The sequence below is a fragment of the Paroedura picta genome, chromosome 3, assembly GCF_049243985.1.
Source record: "Paroedura picta isolate Pp20150507F chromosome 3, Ppicta_v3.0, whole genome shotgun sequence".
NCBI classification, from domain to species: Eukaryota; Metazoa; Chordata; class Lepidosauria; order Squamata; family Gekkonidae; genus Paroedura; species Paroedura picta.
The window spans coordinates 146,343,466-146,363,449 of record NC_135371.1 but is presented as its reverse complement, the minus strand read 5'-3'; the positions used below and the strand labels follow the sequence as shown (position 1 = coordinate 146,363,449).

The 19,984-nt window shown below is 48.5% G+C and overlaps 1 protein-coding gene across 4 annotated transcripts; it reads right to left on the bottom strand.

Annotated features, from left to right (window-relative positions):
• Positions 1–380: 380 nt before the first annotated feature.
• TMBIM6 (transmembrane BAX inhibitor motif containing 6) lies at positions 381–18,984 on the bottom strand. Of its 4 annotated transcripts, none has more exons than XM_077328482.1 (10): positions 18,803–18,984; positions 10,205–10,303; positions 8,995–9,103; positions 8,025–8,145; positions 6,316–6,364; positions 5,611–5,708; positions 5,430–5,509; positions 4,643–4,743; positions 4,133–4,205; positions 381–1,706 (listed from the first exon to the last, which is right to left on the bottom strand). In XM_077328482.1, the coding sequence occupies exons 2-10, from the start codon at positions 10,258–10,260 to the stop codon at positions 1,680–1,682; spliced, it is 714 nt and encodes a 237-aa protein (XP_077184597.1). In that variant the 5' UTR covers positions 10,261–10,303; positions 18,803–18,984; the 3' UTR covers positions 381–1,679. The 4 variants fall into 4 exon arrangements, with proteins under 4 accessions (XP_077184597.1, XP_077184599.1, XP_077184600.1 ...); XM_077328484.1 differs by lacking the exon at positions 18,803–18,984 and adding an exon at positions 18,387–18,552; XM_077328485.1 differs by lacking the exon at positions 18,803–18,984 and adding an exon at positions 16,211–16,364.
• Positions 18,985–19,984: the final 1,000 nt, after the last annotated feature.

Genomic DNA, 19,984 nt, shown 5'->3' with positions numbered 1-19,984 from the left:
ATCTCTGCTCTCTTCCCCTTACCAGGACAATCATAGCAGCTCTTCCCTGCTTGTCTTGCACCTAAGTTTGCCAAGACAGTATTCAGCCAGTCCTCTGGAAATATAAGGCACTCTTCAGAGCATTATCAGTAATGGGTTGCTTCTTTAAAAGAGTCTTAATGCACTCGCTTGCCCTTAGCTGTGTGAGGATCCGCAAATCAGGCTAGAATCAACGGCCCACCCCGGAACATGCCCAAGCCCGGCATATGCAAAACACAGGGACTACACAGCAAATGGAAAGAGTTCTGAGAGCAGGGTCACCCTGACAACTCCCAGACCCCCGAAGACAAGTTTTGGCAGCAGGTTCGCTTAAAAGCAGAACTGAAAGTAGAGGGTAAAGGTTAAAGTTTGAGGATTTTTATTGTAATCTTTTTGTACAAAGTAAGACAATGTAGATATATTTCTGAATCAAACACCTTTTCTTTTAAAACCCTGTCTCTTCACAGTTTGAGTAAAGAATGCAGCCAGAACTGGAAATCCAATGACAGAGTTTACTCATTACTATATTAAAACCTGTTAGACAAGGTCTATGAAGTAGATTTTGTGAAAAAAAATTACTTCTTGGCACTGGTCTGGGGGGAGGGGGAGGGAGAAGAGAAAGAAGAACTCCATTATCCCAAGCAAGGGCCGTCAGAGTCTGGCTTCAGGGGCCAAGGGGCAAAAAGAAACAGAATGTGCCCTCCCTGCCGAGAAAACCTCCGAAAGGCCCCTCCGTGTGCTTGTGCACAGAGCCGTACGAACGCCGAGGGTGCAGTTCCTGCCTCAGTATGCAGAATGCACTACACAGTGGTCAGCTGCCTTCTCCGCTTAGAGCTCGCTCCCAGAGCTGTGTGCCCAAACGCTAAAGACAAAAGGGCAGCCAGACTGACACTGTTACAATGGCCAGGTCTCGCGCTTTCAGCAGGCCTCACTGTGGCCCCCTGCGCTCTGCTGGGCTTGAGGCCCAGAGTCCCAACAGCAGAGACAATCTAAGTGCTTGGATCTGAAGGTTAGAAACATCCAGGCTGCATTTTTGACAACCCTGTCTCACTTGTGGGGGGAGGGGTGCTACCCAGCAGCAGAACTACGTAAGCACTGCCTCCTAGCTCTGACGGACCGCCAAGGGAGTTCTTCCTGATTAGCCCCTAGCACTTTGCCTCCCTGTCCGGCACAGCCTCCGAGGGAAGCTGCCTGTATGACCCCAGTCTCTCTGAGCAGCCATGCACCCCAGCTGGATTTGTTTTCAGGCGAGCTGTTCATTTTTAGTGGTTGAAGAAATGCCTGCAAGGGCTGTCTCTCTCCCCCACTCCATCTACTCTCGTACTATGTGGGGGAAGGGAGAGCAGGGGGAACTGAAACTACCCAATACCACCTAAGCAGAAGGGGAGGAATGACAGTCCCTGAAGTTTATGCCCGTTGGTACAGCAGAGGGGGAAAGCCAGACTCTAGCAAGAGGGTCAAGCCAGATCATTTCTTTTTTTTAAAAAAGCTCCGAAACCAGGGGGGGGGGGAAATCCAGGTTCTACAAAGTATGAAAATGTCACAGATCTCATTCACACTGAACAATGCGGGCACCTTTAATACAAGTCAGGTCGAATGGAAGCAAGGAAGGGGGGAAGGGGAGGAGAAAAGGGGACTCCGTGTAGGCGTCCAGGGTTCCTTCACTTCTCTTTCTTCTTCTTGTTGCTCTGAAAAGAACAGAATGCTTCATTACTTCAGAGCACACTGGAACAGCCTCAAGAGCAGAACCCGCCTCTTGGTGTGGAAGGGCCTCGGTCAATATCTGGGCCCTACCTGGAGGGCATCTTTGACTACCTGATTCATCAGGAGGAGGCAAACCTTTTATGAAGAGGACCCACAAGCAGTAGTTCTGGATGGACTGATGCTAGGTGTGTGCATTCGTTTTACTCAAACCACACAGACACAGACACAGAGGTATTCAGTATTTTCTAAGCCAAACAAAGATTCTATGATCAGTTCCGGCTACGGATATTTATATAGTTGACATGAATAAGAGCCAAACGTTTCCAAGTCGGCGGAAGCAAACTGGACCACTGCAATGGCTGCCGGCCCTTTACACCTAGCAGCTTGACCGCTCCACCCATTCATCTCCTTTTACTTCCCCCTCTTCCAAAAAGAAGGAAGAGAAACTGACCACTGTAATGGCTTGCAGCCATTCTAGCCTTATAGCAGGTGGGGTGGAGTTGAAAAATTTGGCTTTCCCATCTTAATTCCAAATCTGAGTACTGCACCTGGAAATACTGGTATTTTTGGGGATTCTATATACCTAACCCCCCCACCCCCAAATTGGTTTTGTTTTTTTGCATATTCCTAACAGGTACTGGTCAGTCATGGCCTGGGAGTTCAAGAAAAAGTTAAACCACAATCAAATTTTAATTTCTCTTAGGAAGACTGTTTTTAAGGCTTACTTGAATGGCTTGTCTAGGATGGAAAAAAAACCAGCCACCAGCCACTTAATGGCCTGACACACCCCATACTTGTGTTCCTCATTATCTTGCCATCACATTTTTCTCCTGCCCGTCCTTGGAGGAATCAGAGCTGCAGCCACTGCCCAACCCCCCTCCAGTTGTATCTTCACAAGGAGATCACGGGTATGAAATACCAAGTGGCCATAAATCATACCCTCACCGTTTGTTTCCTGAGGCTATAAACCTGGGTCCCCTTTGTCCTAGCCTGATACTCTAACAACCATGCCACGCTGATGGTCAAATGCAGCCTCAAAAGGGGAGGAGGGGGCTTTTTAGTGAACCTTCCTCACTTGGTTGCTTGAAGCTGCCTCTCATTTTCAAAACCCCTGTTTTAGATTTTCTGAAACTATGTGCATCACTAGTGCTTCCCAGAAAAGCAACTTCACTTGAATACTTGCATCACTCATTACAAACGAAGCCCCTTCCTTCCACCCAGGCATACAATGGGTGCTAGCGTTCCCTGCTGCACTGTGGCCTCCTGGGTGCTCCTGCTCCCCGCATCCAGCATGGGTTAAAGAGTGGCAGACTCTAATCATGATAGCCGGGTTTGACCCCCCTTCCATGTGCAACTAAGCTGGGTTGCCAACCTCCAGGTAGGGGCCTGGAGATGTTCAGGAATAACAATTGACCTCCAGGTATCATGTCCCCTGGAGAAAACAACTGCTTGGGAGGGCAACTGGCCTTCCTAGCCCACCCTGCTCTCTGGGGGCAGAGAGGGAAGGAAAAATGTTTGTCCAGTTGGGCGAGGAGTGCTGCAGTGTGATATCCTCTGAGCCCTGCTGCTGTGGAGCCGGCCCTTTCCTCCCTCCCACCCAGCCGTGCACCTTGCTGCTCCCAGGAGGCTGGGAGAGTGGGAACCAAGCCACTGCAAAGCAGGCCCTTTCCTCCCTGCTCGCAGGAAGAGGGGGAACGAAGGCACAGCAGCCCTTGCCATGGTGAAGGCCCCTTTCTTCCTCCCTCTCACCCCCAGTCTCAGGTTGGAGGGAGGCAGAGCAGAGGATGTGCTTGCTGCCACAGGCTGGCTCTCTTTTCCCCCAGCTCTTGGCTTCAGGTAGGCAGGCCAGAGGGCTGGCACCAATCAGGGTAGCCCAGCCAGAAAAGCTGGGCTACCACAGTGCTGCAGAGTGCAGACAGCTGCCCTCCCCCAGCTTCCCCAGGAGTCCTGAGAGTGCAGTGGCCCAGACATGGGGCTTGGTCACCAGGACTACCACAGTAGGCCTCCTCCCCAGTTTACCTGCTGCCAGCTCCTCCTCCTCCTCCTCCAAAGTGACTGGAAGTAGGAGTAAGGAGGGGTCATACCTCCACTGAGGGCCAATCGCATAGGATATGTGTTGTCCGTATACCTGACGATTATGGCTAAAGATTGGTGCTTAGGCATCCCACCCATAATCCTAGTGTTGTACTTGGAATGAGCCACTCAAGAACACACGCTCTGTGCAGGATGTGGCCTACTGCCAACATAGGCAAAACCTACTTGGCCTTCTGCACCTCGGCTAATAGAGCCGCGCACAAGACTTTTGGGTATCTGCTTATCAGTCCAGCATTTCATGATAACTCCTTATTTGTTCCACAACCAATGTGGCAAGATTCACTCCTGCTGACCACAGCTGTGAGGGCAGACTCACCTCATTCATGCCCATGATGGTCATGAGCTCTCGGAAGATGCTGATGAAATCCAGGAAAAGATCCACACAGTGCCTAGACGGAGAGAGAGAGAGAGGGACAAGGATGGGCATCAAAGAGCACACACTACAGCCCCGAAGCATCACAGCAAAAACAAAAGGAATCCTGCCAAATCAGGGCCCCCATCCTCTTGCACTTAAAAGGCGTACTTCAACACATCATGCCCCTACCACACTTCTGCTATAGAGATCTTGTTCCTCTCCTTAACTTGCTTTGCCGCATCTCACTTCAAGCCATTCTTTCTGTGTCATCCACAACCAAAGACACTAAAGGCTCTTTTTGCGCCTGTTTCTAACTGAACTCTGTATTAAGAAAGGCTACCTCCCTCCACTCCCTTTAAACTTCTCATATCTCATTCCAGAGCGTGCCCTCCTCTCTCCGCCACACTGCCCTGAACAAAGCCTTGGGCTGGACCATTCAACTGTCACTATTCTGCGAGTCCCCGTACTCACCAAATGTAGTCCCCGTCTCCCCTCTCAGCCTTCTCAATGATGAGCTGAGTGTCAAACAGCACGAAGCCACACATGATCATGAGTCCAATGTAGAGGTTAGCCTGGAGCAAGGTGATAAGGGCGCATTAGCCAAGAATCGTCATATTTAACTGCTACCAGCAGTCAATCCTATCCCCCTGGCAGCCTTTTTGCTAAGTTCTGGTCTCCAGGTTATAGTTTGGGCCATCGTTTCACAGGAATACCCAACACTTGCAAGGTACTCGCTGACTGCCATGCCCAGTAATCGGAACATTTATTCTGAAGGCGGCCTGCATGGCTACAAATGTGTGCCTGCAAGTACTCGGCCATTTGGAAACAGAACAACATTTCAATGGTCAGAGGATGGAGCTTCAGTGCTGGGCAGAACTGTCTGCCCTTACGGCTAGCAGAACTGTGCACCAGAAGTTTCCAAAGCTGGAATTCACCCGGGGGGCTAAAGGAGTCTGCTTTTACAGCATGATTTGGGTTTACCTGGTGCAGGACTGTTTTGATATAAAGTTCCAGCAGTTCTGCCTTTCTTGCTCTAAAAAGGAAAGCTGAGGCGAAGTCAAACTCACCCCAACCGTTATTAAACTGGACACTAATCTCGGGCAGGTTTGCAAGCTCCCTGCTGAAAGAAGCCCTTGTATTGTGCTCCTATTTCTGGCCCTCAAAAACCAACAGACTGAAATCAAGCTGTAAGTGACAACCTCTTCCTGAGAGCTTGGAGTCAGTGCTGGTATGCTCCAGCTACGGTACAGTGACTTACTGTGAAAAGCCATGTGGAGCCCAGGAACATATTGATCAGGGAGAAAAAGAGCATCAGAAGGAGGCCCGAGAACAGGAAACCTAACAAAAGGAAACAGAAGCATGATGAGTAATGGGTAAGAGGCTGCAACAGCCTCTTTCTCAATCCAGGAGGGATCTGACAGCTCCTCTGGAATCCTTACCTCCCAAGTACAGGTAGGCCCGGCGCTTAGCAAAGAGGGCACTCAGGGAGAAGCAACTGAAGATCACAGCTGTGCCCAGGAAAGCAGTTGGGATGATGCTGAGTGGAGAGAAAGGACATTATAAGAAGGATTCTAGGTCCCCAAGTGTGGCTCACAAAACTCGGACCACGTGCCAAGCAAAAAACTGATCATTTGCAGGGCTTGGGAGCTGATACCCAAAAAAGAGGTGCTCCAGTGGGTCTGAGAACTTAGCAGGCAAACTGTGGCAGGGGTGACAAGGCTCAATGGCTGGAATTTTAATCTATAGACTATGTACTGAAAAAAAGAATATCAGGAATAACTTGTGTGAATTACAGAGGAAATTACTAAAAGTTGGAAAAATGTATATGCAATTAAGGTAGCTTGTTTTAAATTCAGGTGTACATTATATTAGCCCTTATCTGGGTAGCTGAGGGTCACCTCATCTCATCAGATTTTGGAAACTAAGCAGGGTTGGCCCTGGCTTATATGTGGATGGGATACCTTCAGGGGATACCAGGGTAATGATGTGGAGGCAGCCAATGGCAAGCTGCCTCGGAACCTCTCTTGCCTTGAAACCCCATGGTTGCCGTCATGCAGTCAGCTGTGACCCACAATTCCCTGCAAGCTTGATGTAGCACTGTAGTGTGGGAGCGGCTAGGAAATGAAGACACTACTGCCTCTTACCTGGGGTTGATGGCAATGACCATCTTCAGCAGAGGACCCAGGTTAACTCCTAATGAAGACAAAGGAAGAGTCACCTGCATGAATACACAATACTTGCACGTATCTGGAAGGAAACATCTGACTTACACATGTGGACCCTTTATGATGCAGCAAAAGTGCTCTTTACAGGAACAACTAAAACTCACGTACAGAGAATTGCATAAGCAACAGCAGGGCTAGATAAGCCTTTCTCAACTTTTCTTGTTGAGAAACCCCTGAAATATACTTCAGGGTCTGAGAATCTCCAGAGGTGGTAAGATTCTGCAGAATATAGTTGGGAAGCATAGCTGGGAATGTGCCCATCCGAGGCGTCTCCTCCTCCCACCCCCCTCCAGGGCCATCAATGGCCATTTTGGGAGGGGGGACAGGTTGACACGACCATTAACGGTCATATCACTCAATAAATGTTTAACAAAATTTTAAAATATATTAAAAATAAATTAACTCCTACTGATTCAGGAAACCCATTCAGGACCATCAAGAAACCTCAGAGATTCACAAAACCCTCACTGAAAAAGTCTGGGCTAGATAACAAGGATTAAGGGTCACCACATAGCAACTTAAACTAGTATCATTAAGGCTAACAATCCATCGATACTCATAGCAACACCAATGGATTGTGTTATTCTAGCCGGCCGTCTCTACAACACACCCAAGTGCAAATCCCCACTCCTGTAAAAAGGAAGCTTGCTAAGTAAACGTGGGCTGGCCACGTGGGTCAACCTACGTCACAGGGCTGCTGAGGTCAAAATGAAGAATGAGGAACCCATGGACCTCTGGGGCTAAAGGTGAACTGGATTCCAGGTAGTGGATGCACTGGCGGATGTAACCAAGCAAGGCCAGTGGGAGGTGAGTGGCTCCTTTGCCTCCTTGTTGAGAATTTGGGAATCCCATCTGGGAGTCCGGTGCCAGGGAACCAAATCAACCGGCCCTTACAGCTGCATTATCCTCAACAGGCACCACAACCACCACCGAGCTGCCGAAGCAACAGCAGCTTCCACCTAGAGGCTAATTTCAAAGTACCTAAATACAAGCCGTCTGCCACATCTGTGGAACCTCCCGTACTTGGTGGAGGGGTTATAGTGGTTAAGAGCGCCAGTCTCTAATATGGAGACCTGGGGTTGATTCCCTGCTCCTCCACATGCAGCCAGCTGGGTGACCTTGAGCTAGTCACAGTTCTGCAAAGCTCTCTCAGCCTCATCTATCTCACAGGGAAGGGAAGGGAAGGTGTTTGTAAGGTGCTTTGAGACTCCTTCGGGTAGAGGAAAGCAGCCCATAAGAACCGGCTCTTCTTCTTGTACAACTCACTGACTTTGCTCAAGTTTCCACCCCACTAGTGAAACTTTCTCATTAGGCTGCTGGTCGGGTTGGGCACTTCGGCCGCCAAAGCGACCATTCGTGCCCGAAACAGCCAGCACCGCAGTGCGCACGGGGGGGGGGGGGGGGGAGACAGGCACCGGCATGCTAGTCAGCGCATGCGTGCAGAGTGCCTGCGTGTGTGCACCGACTGGCACGCTGGTGCCAATGCCGCCCCCTCCCCCCTGCAGCACCGGCTGCTTTGGGTGCAAACAGCCACTTTGGTGGCCAAAGCGCCCAACCCTAGCTGCTGGTGCTTGATAAAACGGTTTATAAAATCGGGCCCCCATTCCTAGAAGATCATCAACACGTACCAGAGAGGAAGGCAAAGCCTGCCAGAATGCCCAATCGCTTCTGTTCCGTTTTCCGGCTGTGGGGTGTGGCCATCAGCCAGATCATAAGGCCAAGGGCTCCCAGACTAGTCAGCAGTCCAAACTGGAAGGAAGAACAGAGGAGGGAGATTAGCACAGACTGGATCCTGTGCATGATCTAGATGCTGCTGAGAGGGAAGCGGCAGAATCTAACCCATGGAATTTATTTGGCAGGTCGATTTAGTCACAAGGTACAAGCCATGGAAGGAGTCCATGCCCAGCTCCTTTAGGCCCTTTTACTGAATTTTAACGGTTGGGCACATAGGAGTAAAACTGCCTCAAGATAGAGAGCTTAAAGCCGGGAGATACGTCTTAATTTACTGTTAAATGGATTACAGACTCTGCAGTGGCAATCATTGAAGAAGTATTTGAAAACGGGGAAAAATATACCAAGGAGCCCGTTCTGATTGCCCAGAAATTATATGATTTATACACCAAACAAGAGTGGCTGTAAGACTTATCATTTTGGCCTGCTGATTTCATTTTTCTCTTATCTGCGACATCTAAGGAAATAGATGGATGCAGTATTGATCTACTTGCTCTGTGAGAAGTGAATCACCTTTCCGCATTGTGGTCAACTAGTGCAAAGCACTGTAGAAACTGACGTGCATCTGTTTTCGTACTCTTGAAATGCAATATTAGAAATGCCTTTCAATGCACTAGACTGAGAATAGCTCTTGGCTGTTCTTCCACTGGTATAGAATGGCTCCCTATGGCTAGCATTCAGGGTTACTTCCCAATTTGTTTTGGAAGTAGCAGCCAATCACTATGCCCAAGAGGAAGCATCTCTAGGGAAGCTTTAAGGGACTATACCTAACATAGCTATGGCTAAGTCCCACAAATAGCAAAACAAGCGAAGACAGCAAGGGCCTAAGTGGTCTGAGGCCCACACATCTGCACAGAGGGCTCTTACCTGCACCAGCTGAGTCACCAGGTTGATGTAGGCACCAGCTGCTGCTACGAACATGCATAGTGCGAAGCTAGCATAGACCTTCTTCAGGTGCTGCTGGGTTGATGTGGAGCTGAATGGGTTAAGGAAGAAAAGTCAGTGCCATCGTGTCTCCCAACCCGAGAAACAACAGCTACTTGCCAGCCCTCAGACACCCGGCAACCTACATGGAGGAAGCAGTACTTGGTCTGTCCCAAATCACAATTTTAAGTGGCTCTGCCAAGAGAATCACATGTTCCAGAGCCTCTAGGACTGAGATGTTGTGTTCCTCATATAGAAGCAGAGAACCAGACAGAAGAAACAGAGAACCAGAGAGAGTGGTTGGAACCATCTCTATCTGGATACAGAGATTCTCAGGAGTCTGATGCTTGGTGGGCAACTGTGTTTCCTTTGCCCTACACAAGAGGTGGCCAAGACAGTGGCTCTCCATATGTGTATGGACTAGAATTCCCATGAGCCCCCTGCCAGCATGTCCTGGCAATGGCTCATGGGAATTCTAGTCCATGAACATCTGGAGAGCCACAGTCTGACCACCCCTGCCCTACACAGTACCACATACTGGCACCAGATCACTTTGAACATCTTTCCCACTCTGGACTTTGGCTTCCAAATGGTCTTTTCTAAATTGCTCTGTTTCATGACTATAAGCAGAGAGTGCAAAATTTGGTAGTGAACAGTGTTTTGAGTCTCCGCTTTTATTCATCCTCCGGGAAAGCAAATTTCTAATCTTCTAGGCTAAAGACAAACTCGAAAGTAAGGATTACTACCTGAAAAGGATTGTGTGCGCATGCATGTGAACAAGATGTGAAAATGCTCACAGAACTTGTACAAATGCCCTGTCCCTTCCAAAACCATCAGAAGAATAAATTATGCAAACAGGTGTGCATAAATACCAATTTAGCTGCTTAATCCACACTGTAGTAGCCATGGGGGGGACGGATGGACCCAGGAAGCTCATTATCTGGGGTAATTTTTTCCTGCATATCAGGCAATATGCGTTCCCGTTTCAGGAAAGCCTGATGTATGCTCTTCCAAGCTCCATCCATTATCTACATTTGGTGACAGATCCCACAAACTTCCAATCATCAAATTCCAGGGATCAGTTGATCTACCTCACCCCACCCATGACAAAACCACACCCAAAGTGGGAGGCAACCCAAATGTACACACTCACATGTGGGAGAATTTGAAGATGGCATCAAAATTAATGTTCCTGTTGAAGATGTCCATTGTGCTCTCTGGCAGATTGTTGCAATCCTCTTGTCAAAATAAGCTGAAGAAACAGGGAGCAAAAGCCACATCAGATGCGAAAACAGTGCTACTCCATGATACCTGCTGCTATCCCCCCCTTAGAGGTAGTGCTGTCCTTCCTGGTTGGCCAGATGACATTACACAACATGCTTTGGCCACCCAGAAAGGACCCACCATGAGAAGCAATCCAGGAACACCTGTGGTTTCACAGAACCTCTAGCCTCCTCTCTCAGTGGAGCTGTCAGCCATCTGTCAACAATCCTGATACCCCCCCTTAAATTAAGTTGGAGACAGTGTAACTACTCTTCAAACAAGTACAGTGTGGCTTCTTTTAACGTCCAAACAAGTCTTTAAGGACCGCACTCTCCATTGTAAAAGGTAAAGTCAACAGACCCCCACCTATGTCAGAAGATCCAGAATAAATCCTAGAACAGAGGCTTCAAGCAACAATCTCCATCCCAAGCCATTATACATCCACCTAGGCCCAATGATAATGCCATCCATCACAGACTAATTCTGCCCACAGAGTGTTAGACTAATCCAATCTCCGTTGTTGGAGGAAATATCTCTGCCAAAGATTCAGGCCTAATCAAGAAATGGGATGCTCAGTGCAGGCTGACCCGATTTCTCCTCCCCACCCCCACAGTCACGGATGAATGAGACTGTTGCCCCCCACTCTATACTCACCAACTGAAGCCCTGAGACGCAACCTACAAGAAGATTCCCTTTCTTGCTCCTGGTATGGAAGATCTAGAGGCTGAAACTGCTCTGCAGGTGCCCCAGCCCTCTTGGTATATATGGTGTAATTATTGCAGGCTGTTGCAAGGCTAACCCCAGGTTCCTGGGGAGCCAATGGACTCACAGGGGAACTCTGCTTCGCAACACAGCCGTTGGAAAGTCCTTACATTAGCATCCCTAAGGACCTCTCTCTCCAGGCAGGGCTAGAGCAGAGTCAGAGCCAGGTAGCCCTCACTGTCGGATGCTGTAGGCAAACATGCTGCTCCCAAACGCTCTGACTAGGAGCCCTCCTCCTCCTCCTACGGGTTGCATCAACAGGAACTGTTGATTTTGCCCACCCAGGACAACACTACCAACATATGATGATTCCCCCTTCCAACACCCTCTCTTAAGAGTTCTCATCCCCCCTGCTAGAGTTCGCTCTAAATCCCTGGGTGACAGCCAGGTCTGCAACCAGCACCTTATCTTCTCACCAGGCAAGGAAGGAATGGGGGTCCAACTTGCAGAACTGGATACAAAACACAAAAGCTGTGTATGGAACAGGCTGTACAAGTATACTGAACTATAGTGACCCTGTTCCCAAAAACCTGAAGTAAATCTTCCTAATAATCTTCTCATTTACATCCTGTTTGTAGATGGATTATTTTAATTTCTCAGTAAGTACATCAGTTATGAACTTGTTTCATTTCACTCCATCAAATACATATACATATTCCTAGACCTAATTTTTAAACAGCGTTCTTAATTTCAATACTCCAACATTAGCTTTTCTAATGACCATACACAGATTGCAAAGCACTCCAAGCCAGTAACTCATTTTGAAGAACAGCAGACCCCCAACTAGGGAGTTCATGTCATTTCGAGATGCTGGCTGAGCAGAGATCATATGAACAGTGGAATGGAGAATCAAATCCTGCCAAACAGAAAAGGCAAGAGCTGCCAGAAGGCTCCAAGAAATTGTGCATAGCCTATTAAGATCAGCTCTGCATTTAAGGCCTCCCCAGTTGCCAAAAGTTTACACGCAGAACAGGAAATATCGCATTCCAAAGACCCAACAGCACCTTTGAAATGGCGGAAGACACCTCACAGCAAATTAACTTGGGAAATCCACAGAGAAACACAACATGTAATTCAGGCTACAAGTAAACACATCACAACTAACATGGCAGCCTACCCCATGCAAGGTTTTTATATTTTGTATAAATACAGCTTTGCCTGTATCCTTCTTGTATTGCTTGTGGTCGGGACCTGCAAGCCAGGCTCGGATTGGCTGGCAGGAAAAGTTGGCGTTGTAACATAATAGGATTATGCAGCTATTACAGACGTATTAGTACAACATCTTGATAGGGTGACAAGCTGGCACCTCCTCCTGTGGCACAACAGTTGCTGAACAAAGACTGGCCACACATACGCCCACACGTACAAACTCATTCACAAGCCAAACAGAAGAGTGACTAATAACGAACATTGGCAAGCTCATCCTTCCTCCAAGGAGCTCTGGTGGGAGACTGGGGCAGTATTTCCTTGTTGCCACCCAGCAGGTCATGATGAAGGGAGGAGGAGAAGCTGACCCCCAAGTCCTAGGTCCCTCAATTTGCTTCAAGGCAGAGCATGGATTGGAACTTGAGAGGGCCAAACCCCAAGCCAGACAAACTCCCCTTGTGTCACTCTTTTTATGGCCATGTGGGATTACCAAACCTCCACCTCAGACAAAGGGATCTATTACTTGTAGGTCATCCCTACATCTGCTTTCCAGAGCCCATCCCTCTCAAGCGAGTCACATCGCAGCATACAAGTAGGTTCTAAATTATACCCAGCACAAAAGTGATCCAAGCCAGTGAATGCAAAGGTAACGTTTGGGGTCTTTCCTGTGGGTTTTAAGCCCAGGCATGATAGAGGTGGCATTGTCAGAAGGTAGAAGGACAAAGAATAAACGTGGGCCACTGGGAGTGCACCCGAGGCAGTTGCCACATGTGTGCTGCTGGAGTCCTTCTCAGTATCCCACCAAATTACAGCAAACTGGAGTAATTCCTACTGACACGTGGTAACATTTGGCAGCATTTCTGCTAACAGAGTCAATGTATTTTCACCCAGAGGGCTATTTCTTCAAATTTAACCTTTACCAAAGAAAGAAAAAAATCCTAGTTCATGGTCACAAACCACCAATTTACTAACAGTAGGGACTTTCTCAGTCACAATGCTCAGCCATTTTCCTTCCCACAGGCAAACTAGTTTCATGGAAGCTGGGACAACTATTACCAAAGCAAATTATTCCACAGTTCAGAAAGATGAATTATCTCCGTTAATAAGAAGTTACAGTTGTAACCTTCTGGAATTATATAGATTTGTGGCAGATGCTAAGCATCACACTCTTCTCTTCAAAGAGAGACATGAACTTTAGAAGTATTGCTATAGGGGACACCCTTTATCTCTTCACTATACTGCATCACCCAGGGGCTTGTGCTCTCCTAAGGTGCATGGAACCAGGTGTTCTATGCAATCTTCCAATACTGCTTTTCAAAAGCCAAACAAACTTTGATTCTTGTTAGATGTATAGGAATTTGTACTTGAAACCCCCATATTTGCGATATTTGTTTACACAACCAATTTGGTGTGGTGGTTAAGAGCAGTGGCTTCTAATCTGGCAAGTCAGGTTTGATTCCCTGCTCCTCCACATGCAGCCAGCTGGGTGACCTTGGGTTACTCACAGTCCTGTCAGAGCTGTTTTCAGAGAGCAGTTCTCTCAGAGCTTTCTCAGCTCCACCTACCACAACAGGGTATCTGTTGTGGGGAGTGAAAGGGAAGCGACTATAAGCCACTTTGAGTAGTGAAAAGCGAGGTATAAAAACCAGCTCTTCTTCAATATTCAAGGATGCTGGATTATCTCAATAGTTTTCATCTCATACTGAGCCTGGAACATCTGAATTTAGATCCTATTCCTACTCCTTAAATTGCTAAAGAAGTTGCACTTTAAAGACACAGATTCTGAGTTTTAGTCAAGATAATGGAACTTTTAAATTGATATTGACTGAATACAGAATCTGGGGCAAAAATCCTCTACACGCCATGTATTAGATTACATCCCAGTGTAAAATGAAGTTTACCAGATTTGTTGCAACTTCCCTGGAAGGAGATATGAAACAGTATGAGAAAAGTACAAATGCAGATATCTATTCAGCCTGGACCAAAACTAGAATTGTAGATCCAGATTCGGAGTTTATGCCATTTCAAGATGCTGGCTGAGAGAAGATCATATGACCAGTATCCTGGAATGGAGAATCAAATTCAGCCAAACAGAAAAGGCAAGAGCTCCTAGAAGGCAGGATGATCACACTGCTTCAAGAAATTGTGCATAGCCTATTAAGATCAGCTCCGCATCTAAGGGCCCTCAGTTGCCGGAGGTGTGCACACAGAACAGGAAATGTTGCATTCCAAGGGCCCAACAGCACCTTTGAAATGACAGAAGACACCTCACAGCAGATTAACTTGGGAAATCCACAGAGAAACACAACATGTAATTCAGGCTACCAGCGAACCTACCAGCTAGCTTGATTCAGTATCGGGGCACCAAAATAGGTCATGCTGGGTGGAGGAAGCTTGGGGAATGTCACATGCTAACCATCCACTCCTCCCAGATGCCAACAGCTGTTCAAGAAAGAGGCCAAACTGGACCAATGAGACATCCTGTGTCTGTGAGGCACAGGCTGCCTCCTTCAGAAGGACTGGTACTCTGCAAGTGCCTGCCTCAGCCCCTTTGAAAAACGGCTGCGAAAGTCAATCCCCCTCAGTCATTTTAATCTGAGGAATGGAACAAAGGACACACTGGCTTTGTAAGCACATGAAACGTACTTCTGTAAGTTTGGGCCACTGACCTATCTCAGTCAGCTCTGCCTAGTTCATCAGGTAGTTGCATAAGCCACAAAAATAGCCACAATCGTAAGCAGTAACTCGACATATTTGGTTGAAACTGAAAGCAATAGCAGTTGTTTGTTTTCCCCAGAATCTCCTGTCAGGCAGAGCACAGAGTGCTTTGACTACTGGATTACTCAGAACCATTACAAGCATTGTTTGAACGCGTATGGAAGCAGAGCTCTTCCCAACTTTGTGTGGAGTTCGATCTAAGAATCATTCAACTGCTGCGGCTTAAAAATCCTGAGCCAAGTGTTATGTGTGCAGCAATTAGCCACAGCTTAACTTTTGCCCTTGTCATGTCAAGACCTCCTCTTGAGGAGAAAGGATAGGAAAATATTGAGATCTCTAACACCGAGATCATGGTTAGATCTATTGTATTGGTGCCACCCTCTTCTGAACATTATTCTCTCCACCAGGCTGAACTAAGATCAGAATTGTGACCACCGCCGCTATATGTTATGTTATATGTAACTTTTAATTGGGGTTTTTATGGGGATTTTATTGTGTTTTAACTATTTATGTTGTAAACCGCCCTGAGACCTATTGGGAGAAGGGCGGTCTAGAAATTAAATAATAATAATAATAATAATAAAAAAAAAAACCTGATCAGAAATCCTAGCCATTAACTATCGCCACCCTTGAAACAATGAAGCGCACTGTTGTTCTACAAGGCAAAGTTCAGGAATCCTTATTGAAAACTATGCAGAATAAGACTGCACCTTAACAACAGTGTTGATAAAGAGACTAATACTTGCCCAGCCTCAGTACAAAGTGGTTCGAAAACTCCTGTATCTCTGTTCGAAAAGACAACTGGGAAAGTTCTTCACCATAAATATTCAGGCAAGAGACCATGCGTGGATATTAATGTAAGTTTCGTGTGTAACACATAAAACTATCAAACAGAATGTATCTGGCATCCTGTGGAGTTCACAGGGAGACGGGCCAGCATTTCTACAGTAAGCCCTTTCCATTCTCCTGTCTCTCATAGTCTCATCACAAACCCAAACCAATTACCCAGCAACCCATGTTCAACTAAGCGTGATGCTGGCATCCTTCACTGGAGCAATCCCACGAATTGGTCCTGGCACCCAAAAGACTAGTCAGTGAATTCTACATGAATTTAACACAGAAGTAAGACAGGGGGAAGAGGGGGAAAGACGAAAAACTGATCTGGCACCAAACTCACAGGCCAAGTTAAATAGCCTGCGTATGAGGAAGTGAAGAACCCATGAACTCTTATTAATAAATGACCAGATTAAAAATACCTACAAAAATTTACCACCAAGTGAAGCCTTCAGTAAGCCATCCAGGGCACAATTTTCAATGCTCCCAGACTGTACTTTGATGCAGGAACATACCAAATGGCAAAAAAGGGGAAAAGGAGGGGGAGAAGTGTGCTAGCAAGTTCCCTATACAGTCCCTAAAGAATGATTGCCTGATCTGCACAGGCAGGTAGAGGGGGAGGCACCACATAGAGCCCTATAACAGAAGCTTCTCATGACCACTATGACATCAAAAAGACAACCAATCTCTGAGTTTCTGTACTGTTCTGGAACACTGTGTCACCACAGGAGATCTCTAAGGCTAGTCAGAGGACAGACTTTGACAAGCTAAGATTAAAACCATATGGAGAAAAAAGGTGCAAAGACATGTTACATTAAAAAGTTACTAGTATTCTACTTCCCCAGACCTGAGCTCCAATATTCCACCTTTGACTATACATCAAATGGGACAATTAGGAACCGAGTAACACTAGACTACTGAATGTATCCTATCCTTCTTAGCCAATAGTAAGTAATATACCTATCGTCCCTTCGACCGCCACTAGGTAATCAACCCTACAGAGGAATCCTGACTCCTTTACCCACAGGCACAGACACCCAAGCTCATCCTATGGTTGAGGTCTGACCTTACTCTAATCACGCCAGGCTCAGGGAACATTTCTAAATCAGAAACAGCTCTCTAACCTACACAACAGTAGGTGAAGGACCCACACCGGATGTCTCCTGTGTTCCAAGACAGGTGGTTAATAGGCAATGCGTATGTGCTTGAAATATATTTATTTTTAGATTTGCACCCCGCCCTTCCCCAGGGGGCTCAGTCTGTTGCCCAACTTGTTTCACATAGAAACTAGCTGGAATTTAGTAATTACATCAATAGTCTTGTTCTAGAACACGTAAAATTTGCACAGAAGTCAACATAGTCATTGAGCTGCCAGACAAATCACTTAAAATGTCAATGGACCCCCCCCCCCCCGATCTGTAATTGGTTACTTCAGGGACAATTTCTGAATAAAGGCATTGGGCTTTAAACCTGCCCAGAAGCCATGCTCTCTCTCTTAGAAGCCCTGTTCCTTAATCTTATGGATTAAGTGCACAAGCTCATAGGCCTTTATTTGTTCACACATTCCATACGCAATCCATTTTCTGAGAGACATCACATCTCAACAAGTTCTCTAAGGCGTTAGTGGATTTGAACTGAAGTATCACAGACCAACACAGCTACCCTCTGAAGTCTGTAAGAAGCTAACCCCTTACTCAAATGTTTTTCAGGGAGATTTCAATCTCTCAGACAAATCAAGGGATTCAATTTACCAACAGCTGTTCAGAGTAGCCAAGGTCTCACTGAGTTCTATGCCTGGGGTTTTAATTTGACAACTGGTAAAAATGTAGGTCAAGCACTTGCGTGTTAAGAATCGATTGTGATCTTCTGGAAGTAAACTAGCCCACTAGGCTTTCAGAAGAGGGAGAGCAAAGTTTGAGTCCAGCAGTTCCTTTTAAGTCCAGCAAAGTTTGATTCAAGATATAAGCACACTTCTTCATATCTAATGAAACAAATTTCCTCAACCATACAAATAGAGGGGTGTGGGGGGGAGTTGGCAAGACATCTTTTAAACCTCCACACATATGTTGCCCTCCAGTCTTTGCAGGAAAGCAGCAAATGTGTCATCTTTTCAAAGCTCAGCCACTGAAACACATAGAGGGAAGACCAACTCTAGCATTCACGCAGCTACGAACTCGCCTTGCCTCGCAATCGCCCCAACAGAGCAGCCTAGAATCACAGAGTTGGAAGGGACCTCCTGGGTCATCTAGCCCAACCCCCCGCACAACGCAGGGCACTCACAACCCTCTGGCTCATCCACTGCAACCTGCCAAGCCCTAGTAGTAAAAGCAAGCGGGGCTTTTCATGCCACCCCTCTGGTAGTAAAAGCAGGCACGGCTCCCTCGGGGCCTTCAGCACTGACATTCGCTGCAGCCGCGGCTTTCAGCAAGTCAGCCCACTTCCTCCCCGGCCCGCCACGCCTTTTGCTGTGAGCCTTCTCGGCGCTCCGGGACTCCCGCTGAGTCGTTCAGGCCCCGCTCCACGCCGCCCTCCCTCCCTTATGGGGCAAGCAGGGCTCCCTCCCAGACAGAAGAGAAAGTGTGGGGGGGACAACCCCGCCCCCCCTCCCGGACCTCTCCACACAGGCCGCCGCCTCGCAGGGGAAGCCGATTACGCAACGCCTGTTTCTAAGCTGGCGTCACGCTCGAGCAGCAGGGAGCCTCCGTCAGCGAGCCCGCAGGACGACCGGCAGCCACACGGCGGAAGGGGGGGAGAGGGAGGGATCCGAGGAAGGGGCCGCCGCCGCCGAGGGAAGCCCCCACCCACCGCGGGGAGGGGGAAGAGGGGAGCGCGATGACGTAGCTCCTCGGTGAGTGACAGGCGGAGCCCCGACCGGGAGGATCCATTTTGAGAGCCCAGCAGGATTCCGGAGGGGGAGGGGCAGGCGGAGGGATACGCAGCGACGAGCCCAGAGAAGCGCGGCGGACAGAGGGCGGAGGCTGCGGGCTCAGATCCAGCTGAAGCGGACCGGGGGGGACCAGAGGCTCACCTGCTTCCGACACGCTCCCTGCCGCCGCGCCCAACCGACACGAGCGCTCCCGACCCAGCCGCAGACGCCTCTATCCTCCGACAGTCCCCGACGCGCCGCCGCCCCCTCCAGGCCTTATCTCCCTTCCGCCGCTCCTATTGGCTCATCGCACCACGGAGTCCCGCCCTAAGCTTCTAATTGGTTCTCTGTCCTGGCCCTTCCCTTCCCCTCGCAGATAGCTAAGACAAGGATAACCATTTCGCCTTTCCTATTGGCTATCCGGCCGCGCCCAGGTAGCCGCGATTGGCTTCTCTCCGAGGAACGGCAAACAAAAGACGGCTGTAGGGGAGAGGCGGGCGTTGATTGGTCCCCGGCGCCCGACCAATAGGCAGCGTCCTAGACGGATTACTACACTCCCCCGACTCCAATTTGTCGGGAGCTGCACGTGGCCCCCTTTTGGCAGGAGTGCGTCGTGCCTGTGGGGGTAGGGAGGGTACGCCGCGGAGCTTAATGGGGTCCCCCCACCCGGCTGATGCGTTGTAGCCTGCACTGCCATCTACTGGGGAATGCTTCTTACTGCAGGCCGTGGGCTTGGGCGGTGGCAGACTGAGAACGGCGGAGCTTCTGCTCTGTTTCGGGACGGGGTCCAGGACAGTCCAGACTGACTCAGCGTCCTTGCTGAGCCGTCCATTATGAACAGGGGGAGCCAACAAATCACAGTTCCGGGGCTTCCGAGGTGGCCTCAGGGATATGGGACCAGAGCGGCAGGGGGGCGGGCATAGACCCCTGGGCACACACTCCACTTCCCGAAAGGCATACGCCGTCGCCAAACAGGATGGAGGCAGCAGCAGAAAGAAGAAGGGGGAGGGTTATACCCCATCTTTTTACTACTTAAAGGAGTCTCAGAACGGCTTGCAATGGCCGTCCCTTCCTCTCCCCTCAACAGACACCCTGTGAAGTAGGTGGGGTGGAGGGAGCTCTGACAGGAACAGCGACTAGCTCAAGGTCACCCACTTGGCTGCATGAATGGAGGTATGGGGAATCAAACCGGGTTCTCCAGATTAGAGGCTGCCACTCTTAATCACTACACTGAAAAAGGAGAAGGGGACCCATGCCACTATGCAGGCTAGGAGCAATCCTATGCAAGTCCACCCAGATGTAAGCCTGGTATCATGCAAAAGGGCCAGCCCTCAGGAACGTGGC

Excerpts from the sequence above, each read along its gene's own strand:
- TMBIM6 (XM_077328482.1), bottom strand. The coding sequence starts at position 10,260 with ATGGACATCTTCAACAGGAACATTAATTTTGATGCCATCTTCAAATTC. Across the intron at positions 4,744-5,429 it reads GCTCCACATGGCTTTTCACA|GCTAACCTCTACATTGGACT; the intron begins GTAAGTCACTGT and ends ACCTTGCTCCAG. Across the intron at positions 4,206-4,642 it reads GGAGACGGGGACTACATTTG|GCACTGTGTGGATCTTTTCC; the intron begins GTGAGTACGGGG and ends CTCTCCGTCTAG.